Genomic DNA, 10,853 nt, shown 5'->3' on the forward strand with positions numbered 1-10,853 from the left:
GACTTCATCTATATACTCAACACCTGAGTGTCCGTGTTTGTCTTTACATACACGCATCCTGCAAGGCTCTGCCTCAGTGTTACAGTGGCTGTGTCTGTTCCACGTGGACCGCATCAGTTAGGACTCTGAGTGCCCGTGGTGTCAACAAACGGGCTTGTTTATTTCATGCCATGAAGTCTGAGGTCCGGGGTTGGGCTGGCAGCTCTCAAACCTGCAGGAGACCCGCACTCTCCCCGTCTCCGCCGCCAGCCCCCACCCCGCTGCCCTTCTTCCAGGGAGGCTTTAGTTTGTTTTTTGTTGTTGTTGTTTTGTTGTTTTGTTTTGTGGTACGCGGGCCTCTCCCGTTGCGGAGCACAGGCTCCGGACGCGCAGGCTCAGCGGCCATGGCTCACGGGCCCAGCCGCTCCGCGGCATGTGGGGTCTTCCCGGACCGGGGCACGAACCCATGTCCCCTGCATCGGCAGGCGGACTCTCAACCACTGCGCCACCGGGGAAAGCCTGAGGCTTTAGTTTTAACTCGTGTTTATTTCTGTCGGGGGCAGGATGGCTGAGGCACCTCTCGGCCTCATGTGTGTGTTCCGGGCCAGAAGAAGGGGAAAGCTAAGGGCCAGGGGGTGTGCCAGCTAAGCGTTTCTCCTTTGTCTCTTTCTGACCGTGGCCGTCTAGAGGAGGAGGGGGCGTGGGTGGGGTCACTCCGCTGACCAGCGTGCCGGCAAGTTACTCTGTTTCCGTCTCTTTTCCAGATCTACTCTGATGAACCCAGACTTTACAGTGAAACCATAAGTCTTTTAACAAAATTATATTTCTCTTCTCTGTAATTCTGTATTCCATCTTTAGACAGAATGGTACCAGAGGAGAACTTCTCGACGGGCGTTTCGGGGTCCGTCTTTTAGTCCGAGGGCAGAGGCTGCGGGGAGCCTCACCAGCTCCCCTAGTCGATGCCCGAGGCTCTGTGCCGACGCCCTTGGGGCTGTGGGTCCCTCAGTGAGGCCCGTTCGCAGGGAGGCTGAATGCCCTGCTTGTGTGCAGGTTGTGGGCTTGCACGGCGCTATTCATTCCTTCCAGACACTCCCTCGGGACCCTGCGGTGGCCGGAGTTGCTCCCTCGGGCGCGGGTTCGAGGAGCTGGCCTTGTTCCTGAGTCAGTGGGGGGCTCCTGGGAAAGCCGAGGAGAAGCTAATTTGTTTTCCTTTCTTTCTGAATAGCATCCAGCATGTGTATGGCGCCCAGCACCCCCCATTTGATCCACTGTTACATGGCACGTAAGTGACGCCTCAAATCTCACAAGGCTGTTCTCATCTGAGGCCAGGTTTTGGGGGGCTGTGGCCACCCCTCCCCAGCTCCTTGGAATTCCTGAGGGGGAGGAAAGTGGCCTTTCACTCGGCCAACACGCATCGAGCAGTGGCTTTGTGTGCGGCGCTGCTGGCCTCGCATGGCCCGTCCTCGGAGGAGGGCAGACGTGGAAGCCACGGCCCGAGGCGGGCAGCCTGTGCGGGGTGGCGGGCTGCCCGTGGGCCAGGGCGGGGCTGGCAAGTCTTCGTGAGCTTAGATGGGGAGGCGGCTTCCTAGAACCCCCGAAAAAGCAACAGCAGCGAAAGGGTAAACTGGACGTGATCAGAATGCAAACCTTTGTGCTCCAGAGGACACACCGCCACACCGCGGAGCCAAGGGTTAATCGACTTTCCCTGCCCTCCGCCCACCACCTGCGGCTCGCTTGCCCGTGTCTGGGCTCCTCCAGCCGGGGTGGGCGTGGGGCAGGGGTGGCCCTGGAGGGCCACACGTGTCGGATGAGCTCCCGGCGCTCGGCGGGGCCGGCGTTGTGTGTCGTCATGCTGTGGGCATCCTTGAAATTGTCCCGTGTCCAGATCCACCCGCCAAGGGCCCGTGTCCCGCGAACAGTCTCTCCTGACCCGCACCTCCAGCTGCTGCCTTAGGAGGTCTGCAAAGGTGTCGGGGTGAGAGAGTGTTTGTGGGGCAGGGCTGAGCACTCTCGCTGGGCAGTGCCGTGTGTCCTCATACGTTGGGCCGTGGGGCGAACGCTCAGCGTGGCTCTCCCAGAAAACCTCTCCTTCCCTGTCGCTGCATCCTGTGAGCTTTGTCTCATTCTGGATGTCTCTGCATCGTGTTTGCTTTTGCACTTCACTCTCGCTCGCTTGTGTACCTTTTCACCTGGGGTCTCCTCTCTGACCGGTCTTGGGTGACCACGCTCAGCCCCCCGAGGCGCAAGTAAAAGCTGCCTTTGCTTTGCAGCTTGCTCAAGGCCACACCCAAGGTGCCGACCACGCCGGTGAAGGCCAAGCGAGTCAGCACCTTCCAGGAGTTTGAGAGCAACACCAGCGACGCCTGGGATGCCGGCGAGGATGACGACGAGCTCCTGGCCATGGCGGCCGAGAGCCTGAACACCGCGGTCGTCATGGAGACGGCCAACCGCGTCCTGCGCAACCACAGCCAGCGGCAGGGGTGCCACGAGCCGCAGGGGGCTCTGGGGCCCGAGCAGAAGCCAAAGCCTTCGGTGGAGCCTGCTTTGGTCCCGAGTGGTGACCTCCGGCTGGTGAAGTCTGTCAGCGAGAGCCACACGTCCTGTCCCGCAGGTGGGAGGGGAGGGCTGCCGAGATGGGGCCCATCTCCAGAAAGCGGGGCTGGAGGCCGCTCACCGGGGTGGGGAGGGCCCCATCCTCCCGTGCAGCAAGGGTCTCCGCCCTGGGGCTCCTAGACCCGAGCGGCAGCGGATGTTCTGGGCAGCAGAGGCAGCGCACTTTCTCTCTCCTGGCTGAGTGCGTCTCCCCTGCAGGTGGAGTGGCCAGCCGGGAACTTTCGTGGGCTGCTTGGGGGGCCCCGCCCTTGTCAGGACGCCCTGGCTCCTCCCGGGGGTGTTTCCAGGCCAGGGGCCGGGCCAGCTGCTCGTTCTGGGGCTGGACTTCCCTCGGCCGCTTCTGGCGATTCCCTCCAGGACACAGACGCGTGGGCTCAGGGTCTGTAGGGGTGGGTGTCTGCTCTTGGGAACTGCCGGCTTTGAATTGTAAACTCCGCCAGGGTAAGCTCACGTCTGCATCTCGTATCCATGGGCCTGGCACTGCCTTCCTCACTTTTGCTCTTTTTGTGCTGGAGGGGCTGAGATAGAAAACAACGCAGTCGTTTAACGAACATCTGCGATGGGTGAGACACTGTCCTCTGGGCTCGGGCTGCCCCAGGGGACAAGCTGAGTGGAAGTCCTTGCCCCGTGGAGCGTCCATTCTGGCGAGGGGGACAGACAGCAGCCTACGCACGATGTGTGAGGAGGCACGAGGGCTTGAAGGTGGCAGGTGCCGGGGCTCAGAACGGAGGTGGGAAGCGGTAGGTGAGGGGGTGGTTGTGGGGGTCTGGGGGCAGGGGCCAGCAGTGCAGCTGCACAGCCTCTAATCCCTCTCCCCAGGGTCTCCTGGGGCTTAGGGTGTCGCCCTTGCTTGCAGTTAAGCAAGTGAGATCACCGCAGCCTCAGGTTACCTGCCGGTAGTTGCAGAATTAGGTTTCATACTTAGGTCTAGTTTTCAAAAACACTTTCCAGAAATTAACTTCTAAAATGTGTGAATTATTTCATTTGGTCAGTTTTTGTATTGGAATGTGAACTATTTTTCTTTAAAATGGGGTGAACTTTGAAGTATTAGAGCTTAAAAATGGAAGGACATCCAGTTAGGGCTTTTACAGGTTGATGGAAAAGTCCCGTGACTCGTGACGGGCACTGTGACCACCTCCTGTGTGTGCCCGAGCCGGGCAGGCGCCCCCAGGCACCGAGTTCCTCCCGCTGTGGGCTGCGCAGCTGGCGCTGCGACCCTGCGAGCCGCAGAGGCGGGACCACGTCCAGGTCCTCTGTGTTCTTCCTGGGTGCCCTGGGCAGTGACGTAGATGCTGGTGATGTAATCCGAGCTGTCCTCAGGGCCTGCTGCCCATGGAGCGAGGCAGCCACGCCCGTCACTGCACCGGGATGCGCTGCCCGGGGCCGGGGGCGGGGCCTCTGCCTCAGGTGAGAGACCTTTGAGGTCCATTTGACTTCACTGCTCCTGTGAGCAGCGCTTTGAAATTCTGAATGTCCCGGAACGTTCCACCGCGGGGCATGGTGCAGTTAGAGCGTGGCTTCTCCCGCGGTGTGGCTGTGTCTCTGCCAGCGTTTGTGCCACCGCCCGTCCCAGCCGTGAGCCCCCACGGGGAGCAGGTGTCACCCTGCGCGGCGCCCGCAGGGCCTCCCTGCTGCGTCAGCTTTGCCCTTCAGCCCTGGGGAGGTGGCGGCCTCAGAGCTCAGTGGTGGTGGAGTGTGGGCTCGTAGGCCGGCTTCCCCCGGCCTTTACTTCACCTTCTGGCTGTCCATTTCTTAATGAATGTCTGAGACATCTGTTTGCCTTTGTACCTGAAGTCAGAGGCACTTTGCTTGATTTCGGGTACCACTGGGTTAATGGCAAAGCATGCCATTGGCTGGGAAGGGCTCAGTGGGCATCGGCCAGGCGAGGGCTGTCCCCATAGCTGACCGTGACCCCAGCGCGAGCGGGTCTTGTATGGACACCAACGGGTGGCGGTTAAATCACACTCTCGGGGGCCCCGGAGGTGGGGCGTTGACGTGTTTTCCACTCACGGTGACAGGAGGCCTCGCTGTAGACCTTACTGTTTCCTTGGGGGCCGTTGCTGTTGCTTTACCTTCCAGATCCCACCAGCCCCACCTTCGAATGGGGCTCGGGGCAAGTGGGGCCATTAGGGTCTGAATAAAGTCACGCGGAGCATCTCTACGATCGCAGATAGATTAAAGCGAGCACGTTTACTCCGCGCTGCCGCGGCCCCGTCCCTGCTGCGGCGCCTCCTGCAGCCTCACGAGGAGCACTGGGAGTAGAAGGTTCCCCAGGAGGGAGGGGAGCTGAGTCCTGCCACCTCTGTCCTCCCCTCACCACTCCAGCCTGTCCTCCCAGAGCCCCGAAGGGGAAGGTGCTCTCGGCACTGCGCCACGTTTGCAGGCTTTTCTGGAAGCTTAACTGGGCCAGACTCTGCCCGGAGGCCTGGGCCATCTTGCTCCTCGGTACCCTGAGGGCCCCCTTGGGAGCCTTTCCTGTGTGTTTGGTGTAAAGCATGTCACCTCCCTGCTGGCAGCTGCTGCCGGAAGCCAACGTTAGCATGTTCACTCCACGTTGTTTGTTCCTTGCCCCATTTCCTGGAGTTTAGTTTTTACTGTACGGTTTTTTTTTAAAGTTAATTAATTTTTGGCCGCGTTGGGTCTTCGTTGCTGCGCGTGGGCTTTCTCTAGCTGCGGCGAATGGGGGCTACTCTTGGTTGCGGTGCGTGGGCTTCTCATTGTGGTGTCTTCTCTTGTTGTGGAGCACGGGCTCTAGGTGCTTGGGCTTCAGCAGTTGTAGCACGCAGGCTCAGTAGTTTTGGCTCGCAGGCTCCCTAGCTGTGGCACGCAGGCTCAGTAGTTGTGGTGCACGGGCTTAGTTGCTCCGCGGCATATGGGACCTTCCCGGACCAGGCTTGAACCTGTGTCCGCTGCATTGGCAGGTGGATTCTTAAATACTGTGCCACCAGGGAAGCCCTTTACTTTAAATTCCAGTTTTGGAAGATGCGATTGCTCAATGGGATTTAGGCCCGGGGGTCTACAGCCTTTCAGGGCCTCTTGCTTGTGGGTCCCGTGCTGGTCCCTGGAGGCTCTTTGTCAAGTGACCTGAGGGCCCTCCCTCTGCTCTTTTCTTTGCCTGTCCCCGGTCCCGGGTGCTGGGTGCCACGCACTGTGTCACTTCAGGCCCTCTTGTGGGTCCTTGTGGGCGGCCCTTCAGTCTGTCTCAGGTCAGTGGTGCCCGGGTGAGGGCTGGGCAAGCTTGCACTCTGGTGGCCCGTCGTCTCCACCTGCAGTGGGGGATCTAGCTTCCTTTGCTTTCTCCGGGTGACGGTCGTTGCCTGACCTCCCTCCTGGGGCTCGGGGAGACCTGGGACATTCAGACAGTCCTCAGCACCTTCATGGGCTTCACGCTCCCTTCACGTGTGCCTTGGTGGCTTCCGTCCATGCCAGGCCCGGGTGACCCGTGCAGGCATCCTCCCCCCTGCCCTACACCAGCAGATCCTCGGGGCGCGTCACCCAGGCAGGCCCAGACCACTGACAGACCTGGTCTCCCGTTGTGTGGTTGTCAGCGTCTCGCTTTTCGTGGGGCGCGTCTGTTTCACGGTGAACGCCCCACCACCAGGAGGGCCGGCACGTTCCTGAGCTAGGTTCATTTTATCCCTCAAGAAACCAGGTGCTCGCTGCTCGGTGATGGCAGATCCATGGAGGGAGAGCAGCGAGGCATGTGTGAGGCCTCCTTAGTGGCGGGCGTGGGTGTGGGTGTGGGTGTGTCCGGAGCCTCACCTCTGTTCTCTCCCCTCCCGCTGCAGGAAGCGCCAGCGATGCCGTCCCTCTGCAGAGATCCCAGTCTCTCCCGCACTCGGCGACCGTGGCCCTGGGTGGGGTGCCCGAGCCCGGTACCCTCAGCAGCTCAGCCTTAAGTGAAAGAGAGGCCTCCCGGCTGGACAAGTTCAAACAGCTCCTCGCCGGCCCCAACACAGACCTCGGTGAGTCCCCTGTGGGCGAGGCCACGCCGGCTGTGCCTCGTTTCTAAAGGGGGTGCAGCTCTGAAGGCCAGTCTGCTGCCATTTAACGCACTTGCTCCCCGTGTAATTCACCTGGTGAGAGGTTGATCTGTTGTGTTTCATGCCAGTAGGTTGCTAAGACGAGAGCCGTTTGTCCTGAAAGTTTACTCTCGACGTGTTTATTAATGTGCTTCCTGTGCAATTCGATCAGCATTTTCTGCTCTTTTTTCTTTAATGCCCAGTTGCACTCTTCTGGCTTCTTAGCACTGCCTCGGGGAGCTCTGCAGGGCCGGCCAGGTGGACGTCCTTGTTCTTCATAGCGGTCGTGGGGCCGGCGATCCGGGCCGGTGACGGACGTCCTGGCCGCGGCTGACTTTGCACCTTCCTGCAGGGGCCCAGTGGGTCTGCGTAGAGTGTGAGCACTGCAGGGGGCGGGGGGCAAGACGGGTCTTCGGTGGAGGGGCCGGCAGGGGACAGGACAGTCACAGGCGTGGTTCTCGTGGGTCATGATACCCGCTTGGATGCTCTGCAGCCAGGCTGAGGCGTGCTTGCTTTCAAGTTCTGCTGGAATTCCACTCAGATCTGTGTTCTTCTATTTATGGATCTCATCCCTGTTGAGTGCCACTCTGCACTGGGCATTCTGCCCGATGCCAGAGCTTTCGGGAGGGTGGAGGTGGCTGTAGTCCCTCGCGGTTGCGCTCGGCGGGCTGGGCGCCGCGGCAGGCAGTGCCCCGCGTGGCCAGCAGGTGGCGCGTGAGGCCCGCGGAGGGAGGCGGCCCAGGCCCTGGCCGAGCCTGCGGAAGCTGAAGCTGCCGGCCTGGTTCGTGAAGCCCGAGGAGGAGGGCGGCCTTGGAACAATCCTGAAGCTCGGAAGGTGCCGCTTCTGCCCGGGTGCCGTTCTCACCGTGGGTTTTTTCTTCTTAGTTTTGTTCAGTTTTTGCCTGCACACGTTTCACAGTCTCACAGCACAGTGATTTGGGCCGGCTGTTTTTGATAGGTGCAGAGGCAAGACGAGCCCTTTCCCTTCCCCAGCTTGCCTCTCCCCCTTTGCCCGGTTCCAGGTGTCGTCTTCCAGAGATGGTCCACACATATGTTGTGTTAAACTTTTTATTTCGATAGGATTTCAAATTTACAGAAAAGTTGCAAGGACAGCACGCGCGCCCCCATACGCCCCTCGCCCAGATTCACCAGTTGTTTACGTTTTGCCCCATCTCATTCTGTGTGTGTGTGTGCTCACGTGCAGACATGTTTTTCTTCAACTGTTTGAGCCATCTGCCCCGCGAGACTTCATTATTTCCTAAGAACAAAGACACCCTCTCGATGTCACGATATCGTTGTCAAAGTCAGGAAATTAAACATCCACGTGGCACTGCTCTCTAATGCACGGCCCACGTTCACATCTTGACGCTTGTCCCAGTAGCACCCATGATACCTTTCTTCCTCGTCCAGAAGCCACTGCAGGATCACGTGGTGTTCGGTTGCCACGTCTCTCGTCTTGTTAGCAGGAGTGATGCTCCGGCCTCGCCTTGTGGTCTTGGAAGAGCGTAGGCCCTTCTGAGTGGCTTGGGCCACTGTTTTTGGTAGGAACAGCACTTAATTGATTTGCCTTCTCGGTCATCGTAGCAGGAGGCCAGGGTGCTGGTTTGTCCTGAGGTCGATGAAGCCAACTCTGATCCCTGCTTCGGGGGGTGTCTGCCAGTTCTTCCCCCCAAAAGTTACTCTTGTTCCTTTGGTGATTCAGAAGTGATTTGTAGAGAGGTACTTGGGTCTGTGTGTTGTTACATAACATTTTTTTCTTTCCTCTCCATGCGAATGGTAACGCTGTTCTGCTCACCTTTTAAATTTAACAGTGTATTTCCCGATAGTACTAGGGAGAGGCTGTGGCCTCTGTGCGGGGTCGGCAGTGAGCCCGTCTGTCTGCGGCTGCCACGTCGGTTATTAGCTGCCCCTCCCGAGGGGCCCTTAGGTTTTCCTGACTTGCTCTCATTACAAACGCAAGAGCTGTTCTTCCGACAGAGGAAGAACACCTGCTTCTCACCCTGACCTGACGTTCCTGGAGCATCCCCGGCTGCGGGGAGCTCGGGGAGAGAGAGCTTGGGGGCCTCGGTGCGTGGAAGTCTCATGCTCTGAGCCCCATGGAAGGGGACCGTGCGTGAGGAGCGGAGTGCTGTGCGGGGGCAGCCTCACCGGGGGCAGCGAGGGTGTGGCTTCCTCTCCACGCGCCCGGGAGCGAGCCTGGTAGCCTCCGGGCCTCAGCCTGCTCGTTCACCTGCAGGTACAGCAGTGGCAGCGCAGGTGTCCCCCGCTTTACACCACCTCGCTTTCACGGAAGACCTACTCAGTACCTGTTTTCCCTAACTGAAGGAAATCCGGAGAGGGTTTTTGCTTTCATGAAAAAAAGTGAAAAGCGAAAATTGCGTTTTCACTTTACGCCGTTTCAGCTTGTGAAAGATTTCATAGAAACACTCTACTTTCGGGTAGTGGGGGGACCTGTACAGATTGTGCTGGTAATATTGATGCGTATGAAGTTTTTAGGAGAGTGCCCAGCACTCAATAAACACTCAAAAAAAGTTAGTTATTTTACTTCTTCTGATTCTTTTCATTTGCACTGGCCTGTTTATTCTCTGCTTGATTTTTATAACATTGACGTATGTGGCCACTTTATAGATGTTTTCTTGGTTACATTCAGTAGCTTCTAACGGTAGGTGGCAAGGAGATAGCTCGTGAAAACAAGATTGCCTGACGGGAACTGCAGTTCTGGGTCAGGATCTGAACCCCCAGTTAGAATCTTCTAGTGGACTTTGTCATTGGAGTAACTTTTGAAAATAAAATCGTACTTAAAAATAAAGCTTTCAAGGCTTGTGGGAAAGTGAGTACATATGGATAGACTGAAAGGTTAAAAGAGAATCAAATTCTTTTGTTCGGTTGTGGGATTATGGTTTTTTCCTTTGTTTAGAATTCTATGTAAGTATCAACTCAAACACCAAAAAGCAAAAACCAAAGCTTTCAAAGTGAATTACTGGATTTGTATTTAGTGGCAAGAGAAAACACAGCCGGTAAATTGCCTGTTTTTATAAGGCAGTTAAGATAGCTTCGGAAGACAGTGGGATGTATTATCTTCACATTACATAAAAGATGTAAGTGGCAAATATTTGCTCAGGTTGAAGAAGAAAATCACTGACGTGAGCGGCGCCCGCCCACAGAAGCAGTTCTACCCGCAGAATGTCGCTCCGCCCGCCCGCCCGCCCGAGCGCCGTTTCTCTTTGCTCAGCTTGTGCCCCCCTGTAGGGATGAGAGTAGCAAATAGAACTTCACAGCTCACCCTGCCCTTAGCATTGACTCAGTATTTCCTTGTGCAAAGGCTGCCTTCTTTGCAGCCCAAGAAAGTGACACTTGGAGGCTTTCGATGTGACCACGTGCTTCTGAACCGGCGTGTGAGTTGGCCCTCGGCAAAACATGTGTGTCTCGAGGCCTGCCGAGCGACCGCCTGGTGGCAGCCGGGCTCTGAGGTCGTCTGTGTTGACACGCAGCCCTGGCGCAGGACATTCAGACACGAGCACAGAGGGAGTGAGGCCAGGTGCAAGGTCACGGCCCAGTTACCCCGTGAGCACCCGGGCTGGGCTTTAAGGTAGAGAGCATGCCGGGAGATGGCTGTGGAGAGGAGAGGGGTTTTTTCGGGGGGCGGGGGGCTGATAGGGAGTTGTTCGCTCAGGAAGCAAGGGTTTGAGTTCGGTGCCCCTTCAGGGCCCGGGGCTGGAGGACAGCCCTGCCTGCAAGGGGCCCTGATGGCAGGAAGGGGAGGCAGTGCAGCCTGGGAGCCAGTGTGATAGGTAACTCAGCCTCCTGTCTCATCAGCCATCACGGGGGAGTTGGGCCTCCCCTGCAGGGTTCTTGTGACGTCGGAGGTGGTTGACGTCAGGTGCCCACGTAGTTCTTCATTCGGCCAGTGTTCGTAGAGCACCTGCTGTTGCTTAGGTGCTGGGGGTGAACCGGGAACAGACCCCAGGGTCCCTGCACTCAGGAGTTGACGTTGAGTGTCGGGGACAGACAGACAGACAGGTGCACGCAGTCAGCGCTCCAGGAACTGGCCGAAGGTAGTAGGCGCCCGGGAGAGAAAAACGGAGCTGTGGGGTAAAGGCTGGGGCTTCTGAGGAGCGAGTGCTCCGCGAGGATTCTTTAGAGCGAGGGCGCGAGGGCAGGCGTTGAAGACAGAGGAGCATCCCAGGGAGGGGCCGGGGGTGCAGAGGTCTTGCCCTGGGACAGGGCTTCTGGGATGGA

The 10,853-nt window shown here is 58.2% G+C and overlaps 1 protein-coding gene across 1 annotated transcript in view; it reads left to right on the forward strand.

The window, feature by feature from the left end:
* The first annotated feature begins 842 nt into the window (after nt 1-842).
* The window catches only part of TBC1D22A (TBC1 domain family member 22A), a 299,657-nt gene continuing 289,646 nt past the window's right edge, over nt 843-10,853 (forward strand). The window contains exons 1-4 of the mRNA XM_028491478.1: nt 843-880; nt 1,205-1,261; nt 2,250-2,590; nt 6,381-6,557. Of these exons, the coding sequence (XP_028347279.1) occupies nt 843-880; nt 1,205-1,261; nt 2,250-2,590; nt 6,381-6,557 (613 nt within the window). The remainder of the gene's footprint in view (nt 881-1,204; nt 1,262-2,249; nt 2,591-6,380; nt 6,558-10,853) is intronic.

Source organism: Physeter macrocephalus, chromosome 6 (genome assembly GCF_002837175.3).
Source record: "Physeter macrocephalus isolate SW-GA chromosome 6, ASM283717v5, whole genome shotgun sequence".
NCBI lineage: Eukaryota > Metazoa > Chordata > Mammalia > Artiodactyla > Physeteridae > Physeter > Physeter macrocephalus.